Here is a 16,262-nt window from a genome sequence, read left to right on the forward strand (position 1 = left end):
TACATCCAAAACACAAAGTAAGTTAATGAAACCTGAAACAATGTACTTTATTAAAGCCATTTAATGTTTGACAGCAACAAGGAGCATGAGACGACAGTATGTCATGGAGCAATGGTCTTAAACTGACTACCATTAACTGAGCAAATAAGTCCAACAACTCACCGATGCCATGACGACAATGATCACATAAGTAAAATTGTGAATTGCGGAGATTCCACTTGATTAAAAGACAGTTTGAATGTGTCACGCACAGTAAAAACCAAAAACATGAAGTTGCTCCATGTTGAGAGAAAAGAAATTATCCTCCATAAAGAGAAGTAAAAAGAAAAAGTGAAAACTGTTTTTGAAGCTGTGAAGCCACTCTGAGCAGATTAAAATGTCCCTGGTATATGTACAGTAACACACACTTACAGTAAAGTAATAAAGTGACATGTACTGGACTGCTACACAATTAAAAGTATTTACCTCAAAGACTCAGCTATTAAATGAAGATAACATTCAAACAATATTTTCATACTTTTTCGACTAAGGACATCTTTGTAAGTACAAGTACTACAACATACAAGTATGGGAAGAAAAAAATAAAATTGTTCAAATCCCATTAAAACTACTTTAAAAAGACTTAATATATATTGCTGGTAATATTTTTCTTTTTAAGAAAATATAAATTGTGCGACTGAAGCTTACAATACACTGCTGGCAGTAGCGCCAGGTTCTGTGGAGACCTGCTGGAAAAGGGTCACCTGTCGAGGCGCTGTGTGCTGAGAGACTCCCCGGTAGAGCAAAAAACAAAAACAAAAAAAACGAGTGGACATCTCATGATGCCTGAATCCCTTGCACCAAAACCCAGATGCTGCTATGGTGTTTGTCACGGTGGAATGCTGCGGATATCACATGATGTGCACAAACAGCAGCCAAAACTAGATTCAAACTCATATAGATACTTAAATAAGGGGGAGTGGGTTAGGCAGGTACGGGTAGGGCGGGGGGGTTCTTGGAAAGAGAGTGGCGGTGTGAGGGAGAAAATTGTAGTGTCCAGTCTAGTCCAGCAGTGAGCAGGCTAAGCAGCGACTCAGTTGACGTGGTCCAGTGCGTGCAGCAGCTCCTCCCCCTGCAGCAGGTACTGACGGCCCTGCAGGGGGGCGTTGACCTCGCAGTCGTAGCGGGTGAGCTGCGGCAGGCTGAAGAGAGGACTGGTGGCCTCTGACGTGCTGCCCAGCAGACAAGAAGCCAAGTCTAACAGAGAGAAATAAATGAGTTATGATTGTCCTGATGACTGGATTTTGACAACAGTCTCACAAAACTAGTTTATTCACCTGAAGACAGCAGGAGAACGGGGGTGGTTGTTCCTGACTCTGAGGCTTTCAGCTTTTTGCCCTGCACCAGTTGTTCCTCCAGCAAATTTCCCTTAAAAAAAGCATCAAGAACATATATTAATACTCCCCGTCTACAAAGGCAAAGACTTCCTAATAACTTATGTTTCGATGTTCAGAACTTACTTGTCCAATCATGTCCTTTAGGTCTCCCAGTTTTCTTTTGCGCTGTGCGTTCTGAGCCGCCAGAGTCCTGAGTGAGACTTCTTTGTCCAACTGTGGGGTCCTGCAGCACAGAGAGTTTGTGAGGGGGGGGGGGGTTGTTGGGGTCTGTTTTTCTTCTTTCTTTATTTCTTTTGTACCCTTGACCCTCTTGATGGAAGGGCAGTCTCCCATTATGCCAATATTGTCGTTGACTGGCATTTCCAAACTGGCACTTTCTTTTTGTCACTCTGTGTACTGGGTGCTTTATATGTGTTGTCTGTATGTTTGCTTTATTATGAAAAAGTTAAAAGAATTAAAAGAAAAAAGGTGGTAATGATAAAGTAATAAATATAGTGTATTTCAGAGACTTTACCTCTTAGCGATGATGGTGGCGAGATGAGCAACGATTACAGGCCCAAGTGGTGCCGGGGAAGCTGTGCTACTTCCTACTGCGCTGAAGGGGGAGCTGGGGTAGCTGTCCACTTCCTGTGTGACTTGGACTGGAGAACTCTTGAGGGATTTGACTTGTCCACAGGTCAGAGGCTCTTCTGGGGTCAGACTGCGCAGCTGGAAGTCATCGTCCATGGGGATGTAGGGCGCTAACATCTCCAGATCCAAGTCTTCCATCGCCTTAGAGGGAGAAAAAAAGAAACAACAGATTCAGACTGAGAAGTTTTCACTGTATTAGACCAAAGATGAACTTGGTTTAAATGCAGTAAAATCTACAGTGACTCCAAACAATATTACCTGGGTGTTGAAGGGGGTCTTGGGCTCTGTGTCAATGGCAAAAAGCCTCTCCACCAAGTCGAGTTTGAAGTCTGAGCTCATATCTGAGTCCATGGGGAAACAGAAGTCCATTGGACTGTCAGCCTGAAGAGAAGAGATGTCAAAGGTCATTAACGTCTCAGTGCATATTAATAAATGGGCAAAACATTTAGAGTTTATAATGTAAAATGACTGCAGTTCACTGAGTCTGACCTCTGAGGAGCTGTGGCAGGTTATTGTAGTGGACGGAGCTGGAGGATAGCTCTCAGCTTTAGATTCCTCACTTTTGAATCCTCCTCTGGTGTTGAGAGGCTCGCTGGGCGGCAGGGGGGAGAGAGGCAGAGCCAGCTTCTCACTCGAGGAGGGAAGCATGACATCGTTGTAGAGAGGGACGTCCTTAATCTCTGAATCTGTACCAGAGGACAGAAGGTGGTTAGAATGGTTTCAGTTAGATAAACTCTTGTTTTATGTTGCGGGGAAGTGTGTGCCACGGACCAGGGCAGCTAAAGTCCAGGGAGATGATTGTGTCTCCAGCAGCCGGGGCCAGCAGGGTGAGGGCCTCAGGCTTTTCCTTCAGCTGGTCGTACAGGCTCGCCAGTGGCCGGGCCTTGGACGCCTGGGTGAAGAGTTTGATCACATCCAGCTCTGGGCCTTTCTCCGCTTCTTCCTCCTCTTCCTCCTCCTCCTCCTCCTCCACCGCCGCCTCCTCCTCCTCCTCCTCCTCCTCCACCGCTGCCTCCTCCTCCATCTCCATCTCCATCTCCTCCTCCTCCTCCTCCTCCTCTGCCGCCGCCTCGAGCTCTTCTTCCTCCTCCTTCAGCAGGGTTGGTGACATGTCAGGCAGGCTGCTCTCCACTAGAACCTTTTCTTCCGCCTCCTGCCGCTTCTGCTCCTTCTTCACAAGCATCACATCCTCGGTCTGCTCCAGAGACAAGATCAGTTTCTCCTCCTGGATACCACTGGTGAAGACAAAGTTAAGCAGGTGTTAGATGGAGTTTACGGAGGATTTTGTGGCTCAGTTAGAAACAGGATTTCAAACACTTCATGGATAAAAATTACAATTCTCCACATAATCATGTCTCTTAACTTGGAAACAACCAAACGGAAAGTGACTCTTCTGTACCTGAGCACAAAGTTGAGACAGACAACACACTGTGGTTGGGAGTTCTTGTTGTTGTAGATGACAGTGGCTTGGGTTTCCACCCACACAAAGCCTCCTCTCTTAGCTAACATCCGGTATTGTCCTGTGCTGACCTGGCCCTTTGCAAACACTAAGGGCAAAAATAAACATTATATATTATAAAAATATTGATTATGGCATATGGTTAAAAGTTTGTCAACAAAAACACATTCCTAACTGGAATTCTAAGAAATTCTAAGATTCATACTTACAGTTATGGTGAGTCTTGGTGAGATGGTCAGAGTCCAGAGCGTGATAGTACTCGTACACAGAACGATTCAAAAGGTCCTCTGGATCATAACCCATGAGCTCAGTGATCCTGGAGGAGCAAAGAAGATGAATTATTTCACTGACTCGCTAAATAAATGTAGAGATCACCTTCTGTAGTATCTTCACTGAACACTAGGTGGCTCTGTACAACTGTGCAGAGGAAAACTGCTCATAATAGAAAAATGCAACACCATTGGCTCAAGAAACTGATTGTAATAAGCTTCTTAAACATATAAAATTCCCTGCTGTGAACACACTCACCTCTCATCACAATACGTGAACTTCATGTCCATCGTGTGGCGGCTGAGAAAGGTCTTGGTGTCCAGGGGGACCTCGATGTTGGAGGGGTGGGGGACGGGGTCACAGATCAAAACCAGGTAGGGGACAGGTGGCTCCTTGAGTCCGTTAGAAGTCTGTTCAGTGCTGGTGTCATAAACACGAACATGACCTGAGCAGTGGAGAACCTGGGGAGAGATGCCGGCAGTGGTTTAGAACAAATAAGTTAATTTACTTAAAGGAAATGAGTTACTCAAATGTTTTGTGTTGAATGATTATAGTAGAGTAATGTTAACCTGCCTATGAAGCATACGTAATTAACTCCAAATGGGTGTATATAGATATGTAGATATTATTTGTATCTATATACAGGTGTATGCATGTGTGCAAATATGGATTTATAAGAAGATATGATAATCTAGTCATTATCCAATATGGCACTCTTTGTTGTGACATAATGATTAAGTTATGACAATTCCTCTTTTTCATTATTAGTCTTGTTTGTATATTTCTATCCATACGCTCTTTACGACTAAATAAAAATGTATGAACGAAAAGATTTGACATGACCTACAATCCCAAAGGAAGGCACTCATGTGGTTTTTAAAACTGGTTTCTATTACAGCTGATGCATTCGCTCAATGATTCTAATGACTCACCTTCCATGTAGCTGACTTGACGTTGACAGTGCGGCCCCTGCTCGTCAGAGTGCATTTCATTCGAAGGAAGAAGCTGCGCTCTGTGTTTGACTCCTTGGTCTTTTTGGAGCCTGAACCCACACGAGGAGAAAGAGAGCCACAGTTTAAAAAAGGGAAACAGTATCTGTATGTTGACAAGCATGTGTGTGGATTTAATTGAAAATTTAAAAATGACATTTGGCTCGATTTCATTGTTTCATCATAAACGTTTGCCTCCTAACAACATTTTGTATTTGCATTCAGAGGAGGCGTTAAGTGGTAAAGCTTTTATTGAGACAGCAGGTTAAATAAAAGAAGAGGAGTCACCAGCCGTCACAGACTGTAACCACTCTGACCTCTGCACCAAAGAGAAAAAAACTGGTTCAAACAGCTTCCTTGTCTGAACCTGCCAGCTCAGAGTGAACTCTATTCCCTGCTGAAGAGCGTGCGTCTTCTAGAGGTCTGCAATAATATGACACTGCTCGCTGGTGTTGTCTCTCACCTGTTCTGTGGATGAGCATCTCCCGCAGCTCGTCCTGGTCACAGGGATGTGTGAAGTCGAACACGCTGTGTCCAGTCAGGTCAAACTACAGCGGACAGAGTGAGCACAGACTTTAGGTTCTCTTACCACATACATGTACAGCAATTTGTCTCCAGCATGTATGTGTGTTGACTTTTCCATAATTTAGTCCTAATGTGTATGTGCACTGTTTAAACATATCTACAAACATTTTACAATGACAATATTTAACATTGAAAGCATACATTTTTGGGCTTTAGCATTTCTTGATTTAAATTTTTTTTCTATGCTGATAAACAGCAGGTTAAATCTGACTAACCTGTGCCAGCCCGAGGCATTTGTTGACATTCTCAGTGAGATAAATGATATCTCCATCTTCAGACAGCACAATGAGGAAGCCATCCAGAGCCTTAAGGTAGGAGCTGTTTAGCTGGATATCCAGCTCTGTTTCCTCTTCTGCCACTGGCTCATCTGGAAGTGATAACAGAGAGGAAGGTGGAGAAAGAGAAGAAAAGCAAGAGGAAATCAGGCTCAGAACATCATCAAAAGAAAACATGTTTACAGGGCAAGACACTGCGACACACACACATACAGCTTTTATCTGTAAATGCATGGTATGTAACAGTGGATTTCTAAGAGCAGTTGACTCAGTATTTCCTCGCCTATCACTGTTTCCTTCCCCTGCATCTTTGACTCATTATCTCACTCACTTTGATGAGTCCTATGTTCCTCCTGTAGTTCTTCAAATTATTTTAAAGGTGACAGCATCCTACAAGTAAATTCAATGAATTTACATTCTCAAGCAACGACAATAGCTGCAAGATTGATGATCGGAGAGAAGAAATACAGGCGTGACCCTCGCTTACACTGTCCTACAACAGGTATAACAAATACAGACACTGACCAGAGGTGAGAAGCTTCCTCATGCGCAGATAGCTGATGGTGAGCCTCATGATGGAGGCCTTGTCCAGGCTGGAGCTGACGCTGTGGGGCAGGGGCAGCTGCTGGGCCAGCTCGTAGAACACCTCCGACTCCTTCCCGCGCCGGCTTCGCGCCGCATCCCTGGACTTCTCCTTCCTCCGCTCCGAGCTCACTCTGCGGGAGACAGGCAGCGGGTCAGCCACAGACTTCCGACAAACTGGTTCTGATTCCACTATGTGCACCACGAGAGCGGACATCCCTTTTTCTTGACTTGAGTGTCTGCACAGAGCCTGATCGGCCTTTGGCCTGATACTGAGGAGAAGGCTGCAGCAGCTGGAGTCCACAGCGAACCAGCTCCGAGCCAAGCCACCGTCTGGACCCCCATCAGACTCATTTACATGCATGGCTATCTGAGAGCGTCTTATTGGCCACTGACCAAAAGAAGCGGAGTCCACCCCCTTAGAGTGATTGGCTGGGAGGACGGGAAGGGATTCTCTTGGCTGTCTCCTTGTGCACAGCCAAGCTACAGGGCGTCACCAATCATTTTGACATTTACGAGCCTGGCTCAACTGATCTACCGGGAGGAGAATGACAATACTGGCACTAACACAGAGAGCACACACAAACACAGAGTGACACCTGCAACTATCAGGACAAACAAATAGTCATGTTTTCTATTATTTTTGCATCAACCATGAATCCTAACTGCTTACTGCTCTATGAACCACTTTAAAAAACAGACTTTTGAGTTTCCTGACTTTTCCCTGGCTTGTTATCCAAGCACTGATTAGATTTTTTCCCAATTTGACCACTACTTCACATTAGCTGGTTAAAAGTCCAACATAATTGTAACAGTCAACATGACTGCTGCTTATTTTAAAACAGAATCTCTCTCACAACCACTTCACAATGACCTCAAAAGCATTTTAGACGACACTGGAGCTGCATCACATCCAAATAAATGGCGTTTCAAAAGCACTTGGCTTTGAAATGTACACCTAATTGAAATTGATCTGTTATGGACTTACAGCATTGACCAAGGCCATATTGTTATTTCAAGCTCCCCAACAAGAAAATGGACTAGCTAACTAAAATTAGGCTACTGTGTATCAAATCACATGGGTGGGTTGCAGGAAAACTTTGTTTTAGACAAAAAGTTTCCATCAAATTTAGTTGAAAAAAACGATAAACAAAAGACTGAACATAGCCTTTGTCTCCTGAGAAACGGGAAACCTGTCTGATGAGGATTTTGTGCGACAATTGCTCTAGTGCTTCCAAACAGTTGGCACGTATAAACAGTGCACAAGAGGAAAGTGTTCGAACACTACAGAATGTTCAAACAGATACCACTTTTTAAAACTAGTAACTTGCTGGTAACCACCAAAAGTGTAACTAGGGCTAGAGTAATAAAACATTATCAATAATTTTTTCAACAATAGCAAATAACAAAATTCTAAATATTGTTTATGTATTGTGTATACACAATGAGGAGGTATAGCATATATTTGATCTACCTCAGCTCTTTGTCATTCTCTGGTCAGAAAGTTTAAAACCACAACACTTCACTCAGGAACAAAAGTCTGTCTTTCTGCTAGCTATATCGACTGATATAAAATGTTTCTCAACTTGATATAACTTTTGGCCATGTCGTACAGTCCTAATTGTAACTGAGATTTTTGGTGGTGCGTATACCAAAAATCCTTATTTCCACTGTAACTGCATACACGTTTCAACAGAGGCTCCAACAACAGCTTTGATCACAAGCCTACACATTCAGCCACATGTTTGCACATTTGTCAAATACCAATGACAAATATTTACATCTTCTGGCGACATCATAGAACATGAATGTCTGGATGTCGTGAAAGGTAACTGCAGCGTTATGTAATCAACTCTGCACTGTATCAACACATTTCCCCATTAAAGTCTTTTCCCCAAACAACCATCTCTACTTACGTTCAAGTAAACAGCTTAATTTATCACCACAGGCTGAAATGACTACAAATGATTAACAGGCCATTGTACACAGCCGTTGGGAAAGTGCTCTCGCTAAGCTACAGGCCAAGTTCCAGAGGATCTAATGACGAATAAACTCCACACATTGTTATAAACTGGGCTCCCACTTGGAGACTAGATGACTGATTAGTACTAGCCTGCACACAAATCGTTTTCCTCTGTAGTGACTGATCCCCATTACATCATGTTATGCAAATCCTCATCAAATAGAGTCCAGATGTAATATTCTACTACAATACACTGCCATTGATAAATAGGAAGAATACAGAGATGGAATAGCCTTAATTAATCATGAGAAACAACAGTGATTAAGCCACTAATACCACAGCTCTGTAATACCAAGGATCAATTCCTAAGTAATTGATATCAAAGCAATAAACTTATCTAAATATGCAGACAGAGTTGAATCATAACCTCAGTTTCAGTGTCTAGTTTTGAAAGTTACACACATGTGACACAGCTGTCGAACACAACCACTTTGTTTGTAATTTTATGTCTCAACCCCCCGTGTGACACTTTATTATAAAAAGTTAAATAAGTTGCTATTTGATGACCCGCCTCCTTTAACTTGCAAAAGGACACAGCACACTGCTTTTATTCTTTTACATAAAACATGTAATGAAAACAAAACACTTTTCTTGATGTTAAAACAAAGTCAAGCGGAGAGGCCACGTTGCATAACACTACTAACTCACAGCAAGCAGCGCTATGCATGGCATGCCTCGCAACACAATCACATTTGCAGTTTTGCTCACTTTAATTAACTTGTGTTGTTTTGAATCAGCGGCGCTATGTAAACAACTTTTTTGGAACAGTTTTGAACAGATTTGAATATGTGGACTGGAGAGCAATAGGGGGAAAAAACAGGGTACAATGAAAATCAACATGGACAATTCCAACAGAGCTGCTTGTGTATTTTGTTCCCAGGAGCTGACCTTATTTATTAGAGTAGTGTTCTCTCTATCTGTCAGTACTGTTTAGTGTAACAGTAAACACTGTTTTATCTGTTATATAATCCAGTTCAGGGAAACACCACGACTAAAACTTTGACTCAATATGAGGAGAAAGGCCACACAAGGCTGAAAATAAACTCCTTTCACGCTCAAATGAACAGTTTAGCAGGGATTTCCCCCAAATCCCTGGATATGATTCTGTTAGTGAAATTCTGACACATATTACATTTTGTACTGGATTATAAAAATCTGGATTACAGCCTGTTTGGACATGGAATAAGGAAGCTGCGGTAAAAGATAATGGATCAGTCATTACACGTTTCCTTTTGCTAAAAATGTAGTAAACAAATGGTCATCTAAATATACAAAACACTGGAGGCTAACTGTGAATGAACGCGTGTTCGGATTAAATACTAAAAAAACCAGAAAGGCAAAGTCCTCTTCTGGCAATAGGAAAAAGGTCAACTGCCTTTTTAAGCAGGTGAACATGTTTATACCTGCACATTTGTGTGTAAAAGGAGATATGAAAAGCTGCCAGGACAAAAAAATTCAGGATGTACAAAGGTACAATGTGTCTTTCCTCATACTTCCTTCCATACATTGTTTATGAGAAGCTCTGTCAAACCCATTAACACAGTGGTGTATTTATTAATGTGTATTACATGGATAAAGTGGGATTGCTTCATTATTAAGAAGTCATCCCAATTTAAGCTTAGGAGGCCTTTCCTACTCTATATTGTACAACTTAGCAGTCTGATAAAAACAAGCACAAATCAGTGCACATTTCTTCAATTTGTCTTTGATCACAAAGCCTACATGAGAGAAATGTGCACACAAACAACCCAAATCTATAGTCTGTATCAACAAAGTTCTCTCATTTTTTATTCAAGTTGTAACTGGCCTGCAAATAAGCAGTAATTGTGCTTGAATGTCAGCCTGCAATTTGCCAGTGAATCGCTACACACCTTTGGCCACTCCTATTGACGTCAGGCCCTGGTGATTAAGAGATGAGACAGAAATAATACGGTGGCACCTCACAGGGACTTGCTCAAACCGCATCCAACCAGACCACAACTTTGATTCTTTCTTAGATAATAGTGAACACACACTTACTGAAACCAATTAGGATGTGGACCCTTTACCTACACAAATACAAAGAGCCTAATTTCAAACTGGCAGACACTGAGGGACAAGCATTCGGTAGCTGGTCACAGTCCACAACAATAACAACACATTCCCAATATTGGACAACTGCTTGAAAGTGAATAGAAGAGAACTTATGGCAGCTATTCAACTAGTCGGGCAACAGACATTTTAATGAATGCCACTCCACCATTTTGGCACAAGTGCACAACATCAAGGGCCTGAATCAAATCTTAATAACAATTTAAGTACAGTATATTCAAAATCTTGTTCATGTGAAATTAGTGAAACTTTTGTAAAAAGTGCAACCTTTGCATATACCGTGCCAAGTTTTCAGTTAAGACAATGACACCCATTTGTCCTTGACTGCTTTATCCACAGTGAATCTATTGATGTTGTTTATGGAAGAATTGAATTGTCACTATTTTAATCCCAGCTGAAACAAGAGGAATCCCCATGTCCCCCTGTCCCCTTTTACGACTGACGGTTTATCAGGTGACTTTTTGGTCTAAAGTTGGTGTTACCTTTCCCTCCGTTTCAACCTGGACAGTTAAATGTATGACCCTAACTCAAACCAGGGCAGATTGTGGGATGAAAAAAACATGCTTAGTTTGCACACTGAAGTCTGAGTATAAACTCATTGGTCACAAGGACACTAAGCCGCTGATAAATAATCTGCTGGATGAGGTGTCTGGGCATGCTCAGTTAAATGATCCTATCCCACTATCAATACTTATTACCAATTATCAAGAGAACCATATAAATAAAAAGCATAAAGGTCAACTACATATTCAACTTCATACACACACAATTAACAGTCATTTTAGTCAATTACAACTAGCTCCAACTCAAATCAATCAACAGGACAACAACAAACCATTTAACTTAAATTTTACCACTTTGCTATATATGGTCTGTGATTCAAACTACAAAAAATGTAATACTCTGGCTTTTACTTATTGAGCAGACTCAGTACGTGATTGTAATGCACCACTTTTAAAGGGCATATGTCAACTTTAACATTTTCTACAGTGAACAGGAAATCTACCCATGAACCAATTTCCAGCTGCAACCGATTTTTGATTTGTTTCCCCCAAAGAGGTATTACTGGCTGTTAAAAACACTTGGACTCATTTAGTTTGACAGATCTCCAAAGGATACTTTCTTCCTAAACTTCACTCAAAAATAGTTTCCAATGCATCTAATGATATTTCTCCATCATAGGTTTACAAACTGTGGAACTAAAAGAGCATCACTTCTCTCATTAAACTCTACTATGAACAAGTACCAGCCCCCGAGAACTAAAAGAGAAATTGAACCTTCTGTAAAGCCTGAATATTTCATCAGACCCCACACACACCACACCTCCAGCATGGCTCCCGTTAGCGCTGGCAGCTCGTCACTCAACACTGTCCATGTTGGCACATCCAACCCAAACAGAACTCCACCGGTGATCCGCTGTGTATAGTGTCGGAAACATGTAAATAAAGCTAACGCTGCATCCAGGAACTGAGCGCGCCGATTAAAAACAACAACGAAGCAACGCTGCCGGACGGAAATAAAGTTCAAAAGCAGATTTAATGAAAGTAAACACACAAATAAGTCTAGTGAGACGTTACCTGTGCTAACTAGTTGCTTTATGTGGCTTGCTAAATAAGCTATTTAACAGAAATTGCCACGGCTGCTTCTACGTCAGCTAGCTAGTTGTGTGTTAGCCGCTAGCTGACGAGCCGCGTCGCTAGTTTTTGTCGAACAAACGCGCCGAAGCAGGAGTTCACCTTGAGATAAAACTAGTAATGTCACCCCGATAGAAGCAGCGAAACCCCGACAGAGGACCACAGGTGTCCGGGGAGCTCCCACAACAACACGCTCGCCTGCTACGTAGCACGAGCTAGCGGCGACGTTACCTTTTCTTTTCGGGTACAATTCCTGTGTCCATGTCAGGACGAAAGGACCCGAGTTGAGGCTCTGTATCGATATCCCGCTGTATCCGGGCCCGTGGAGAAAATAAATCCCGCTGTTTCTCTGCGGTGTGACGGGGTTAGATCCTCAGGCGGGTTAGCATACGACTCCCCCGCTGTCTGTTGGTGGACGGATTGGGGTTTTGTCCTGTTAAGATCAGCCGCTTCTCCTCCTCTTCTTCTTCTTCTTCCTCTTCTCCTCGGTGCCACGCTGGAGACGCGTTCACTTTCTCAGACAATGCTGCCGCTGCTCCACCGTCTCTGGCTCCTCCCCCCGGCTGCTCCGCGGGGCCGCGCAATCACATGATTTTTCTACTACCACCGGGGACGCGCAATTGAAACCGTAACTGTAACTTACTGCCTAGATAAAGTTCATGAGAAGCTGCACAACAGCAAACATCACACTACTTCTCTCTCTTTCGGTTTTACAGTAACACCCTTACATGTTTGTTCAGCAGTAATACTAATACTAATGCTACTACTACTACTACTACTATATAGTACTACCATATAATAATAATGATAATAGTAATGATAATGTCTGTTTCTAAATCATCTCTCAAAACTTGCTTTTACCAAATGGTGTTTACCTGATCGTTATTGCTTTATTTGTATCATTTTCCTTTGCCATTGCTTTCAAATTATGTTGTATTAGTTGATTTGTTGTCTGTTTTATTTTTGTATGCTATTGTATTCAATTTTGCTTGTCTTTGATGTTTTGTATTGTTGTTGTTATATTTAATTTGTCCCCTTGGTTAAGCACTTTGAAACAGCTGTTTTGAAAGGTGCTATATAAATGAAGTTTTTAAAGTTATCATTATTATGATTTCTCTCTCCATTGGATATATGTGAATAGGCCCACTGCATGCTATCATTTTTAGATAGGACCTCTGGAGGTGTTGTCACAGGGAGGAGGGAACAGCCGCTGCTGCTCTGTCACACTTGGGGGTCTTACAATGGTAAATCAAAACTTACTTAACCAAAAAGCACTTAACGTTAGAGACCTGTGAACAGAAATTCTGTCTGTACCTTCCCTCCAATGCTTGCATCAAGATTCCATGGTCCTGCCTGTTTCCAGTAAAGGAACATTAAGAGTGATTCACATGTGTCAACTGGTTATGGGTATTTTATTTGATTCGATAAGGAATTTGCACCAGTTAAATAAAATTACATGTAGGCCAGGCCCTGCAGTTTTAGCTGTAATGGCCCTGTCTGAAAGGGCCCTGTGCTTGTATGGCACTTATTCCAAAATAAAGTGGTGTTAGCTAATTGGAACAACAGGAGTCCAAACTAAGTTGAGTTTTTATCTTTTTCCTGTTCCCAAATGTGTGGGTATAAAAATTTTAATACTGTCTTTATAAAGTGTATAGTTGTGACTGAAAGCATTACTACACAATATACTGTAGATAGAGGAAAGTGGCACTCTCAGTTGGTGTGTCTTCATCTCATTTCACCAGATTTCCCGTGTTTTCACAACATTTGAGTCAAGTACGATGAGCTGAAAATATGGAGTTTGGATATAGAAAGTAAGTACATGATATTTTAGACATAATTCCCCCTATGCCATGGCAAAAAAAGTATCCAGATGTGCATGAGGGATTTCTGTTAGACTCCACTTCACACTCTCTGGCTGGCAGAGTGTTTTGGTAATTTTCCTGAACTGCTTTGGAGGCGTCTTTCCGGTCAGGCCACTCCTCCCTCACCACTGTTGCTCATACTTGGTTGTTGTCCATGTCACCTGTGACAAGTCAGCTCTTGCTTTTGAAAAGAAAATTTGAAGGAAAATAATATCTCAGAGCACAGTTAACTCCCCATTCACTTGTCTCTTTGCTATGCTACAATGCAATACTTCATCCTCTTACTTAGCACATTTTGGTGGTTGCATTTGGCAATGACAATCAAACCAAGCTTTGGTGGTCACTTCCCAGAACAGTTTGGCTGAGTGAGACAACACCTCAGTGTGAGAGGCTGAGCAGCAGACTCTGAGTTCATATTAATACATAACCAGGCAGACTTTGTGCAGCTTTGTCAGAGTTTGTGAATTTAACTTTTTGGTCTGTGAACCAGAGTGTGACTTAGAGAAGCAGTGAAGTATAGCTTGGACACCCAGTCGACAGTTTAACAAACTAATACCGCCTTCATCTGTCCTGCAACAAACCCTGCAGTCGTGAAGGTCATCATGATTTTCTTACTGCAGTCGTTTTAGAGAGAAGTGAACAACTACTACTGTTTATGTATTTAGTGACTGTCACACCAGCCAGCCACACCTTCCTTTTTTGCAATTGGTCAGAATAGTGAGCCCATAGTTCGATCACAAACGTTGATGTAAACCAGGCCTCTCCAGTCGCCTGTAGAAGCCGGTTTAATGGTGTGGCACAACGTTTCCTCTATGTCTTAAAAGTTTAATCAAACAACACTGCTGCGTATCAACATTATTACCACACCCCTGTAAGGGAAATGTAGAAAACAAGAACTACTGCATTGTCAGTGTATTAATGGTCATTGTTTGGTTGGCTTGTCTCTGAATCCGTGTCTTCATCATTGTAATTAATCCCTCACAGGGTGAGATTCCATAATCTGATACAACAACGGGCAGTGAACACATGATGAAAAGAACAATTTAAAAAGTGAAAAAGATTTCTCGAGGTGATTTCTCTGTGTGGAGTCTTTGCCGTTAACTGTTGCTGCGTTTGTGTTATCAATCAGACAGGCAGGACAGCGGGGTCAACCACCGACTCCATCCCTCAGCGCACAGACGCCGCTGGCAGCCATCAGTAAGTCTCAGTAATGAAAGCTGAGACAGGGCTCCTTAATCTCTCCTCTCATTCAGACATCACCAGAGGAAAAGCTGCCAAACGGGACCCTGTTAACGGGCAAACAAAAAAGACATTAAATCCAACATCCCATATGTTTGTACAGCACACAGCACCCATGCTTGTTAAAGAAAGCTTAAGGTAGAATGCCTGTTAAGTCAATGCACGTCTAAATCTTGAGTTAAAGTGATGTTTAAAGGGAATCAGAGACATAACAGGGATTGAAGTAAGGCAGAAAGAGCCATGCGGTGGTGTTTTAGGCTCCACCAACGTTAATATAAAACGAATGCAGTACCCGTTATAAACCTGCCTGCTTGGAACAGACCTTTTTCTTGGCCTGGGGTGATGCTGCAGAGCTACTTTAGAATTATTCCTCATCATTAGTGATTCCTCCTCAAACAATATACTACAATGTCTACAAAGTAGTGCCACTTTGTTATTGTTCGCATGCTGGACGTTGTGGGCAGAGCTTTTTATAAACAGACTATGGTGCAGAGGGAAGTTAGAAAACTTTGAGTTCATCCTACCTGGTTTATCTGCAGTGAAGATTTCACAGTTAATGTTTTTCATTAAATGAAACTGAATTCCTTTTATTACTGTTCACTGTGTACAAGCTTGAATGATTTACTCAGCTGCTGTTTTTTTTTCATACATTGCATGTCGGCTAATTCGGAGATCTGTTAAGACATCAACACCATTTTCAGACCCTTGATTTGCAGCTTGATATAAAGTACGGAAAGAACAAAATACATGCTTTTACTTTGAAGAGATTCTCTGAATGTTGTGGCCACATTGGAAATAATCACCTGCTACCATGAATGTGTCAGTCCGATATGATGAATAATCAAATTATCAAAATGATCAGTTGGCAATTTTGACTTGCGGTTTGACACAGTTGCCGACCACTGCTGCAGTTTATCTGAGGACGTGGAAGACACTGTTCCACCCCCGCTCTGATACAGAGCGCTGGTCGCCTGTTTATTAAATTTCTATTAATATTGAAGGTGCTGCGTGTCCAAATCGCACCAAACTTGGCATTGCCCTTCCTCAGGCAATTTCCAAGAGACATGCAAAGTGGGAAGTCCATTAGAGGAAGTTTTTACAGTTCGTGAGATATGCGTTCCACATACAGACAGACGTTTGACAGAATCAGTAGATAGAGTAGTAGGCAATTGTTGGAAAAACAAAGCATGATCACATTAATAAATACAATTCAGAATAGATAATTTTTTGTTTTTAATTGGCTGGAA

At 41.9% G+C, this 16,262-nt stretch overlaps 1 protein-coding gene across 2 annotated transcripts; it reads right to left on the reverse strand.

Annotated features, from left to right (window-relative positions):
- Positions 1-43: 43 nt before the first annotated feature.
- On the reverse strand, positions 44-12,483 carry hif1aa (hypoxia inducible factor 1 subunit alpha a). 2 transcript variants are annotated; one of them, XM_035167520.2, is made up of 15 exons: positions 12,146-12,482; positions 6,110-6,300; positions 5,525-5,676; positions 5,188-5,272; positions 4,668-4,777; positions 3,994-4,196; positions 3,675-3,781; positions 3,406-3,553; positions 2,778-3,241; positions 2,496-2,692; positions 2,265-2,387; positions 1,891-2,147; positions 1,500-1,599; positions 1,317-1,407; positions 44-1,236 (listed from the first exon to the last, which is right to left on the reverse strand). In XM_035167520.2, the coding sequence occupies exons 1-15, from the start codon at positions 12,175-12,177 to the stop codon at positions 1,073-1,075; spliced, it is 2,424 nt and encodes an 807-aa protein (XP_035023411.2). In that variant the 5' UTR covers positions 12,178-12,482; the 3' UTR covers positions 44-1,072. The 2 variants fall into 2 exon arrangements, with proteins under 2 accessions (XP_035023411.2, XP_035023410.2); XM_035167519.2 differs by having other exon boundaries at positions 2,265-2,692; positions 12,146-12,483.
- Between the last annotated feature and the right edge of the window lie 3,779 nt (positions 12,484-16,262).

Source organism: Hippoglossus stenolepis, chromosome 10 (genome assembly GCF_022539355.2).
Source record: "Hippoglossus stenolepis isolate QCI-W04-F060 chromosome 10, HSTE1.2, whole genome shotgun sequence".
In the NCBI taxonomy this organism is placed as follows: Eukaryota; Metazoa; Chordata; class Actinopteri; order Pleuronectiformes; family Pleuronectidae; genus Hippoglossus; species Hippoglossus stenolepis.

Coding starts and splice junctions, on each gene's coding strand:
- hif1aa (XM_035167519.2), bottom strand. CDS start 12,177: ATGGACACAGGAATTGTACCCGAAAAGAAAAG. Junction 6,301..12,145: donor ATTGTACCCGAAAAGAAAAG/GTAACGTCGCCG, acceptor TGTCTCCCGCAG/AGTGAGCTCGGAGCGGAGGA. Junction 3,242..3,405: donor TGTCTCAACTTTGTGCTCAG/GTACAGAAGAGT, acceptor TGTCTTCACCAG/TGGTATCCAGGAGGAGAAAC.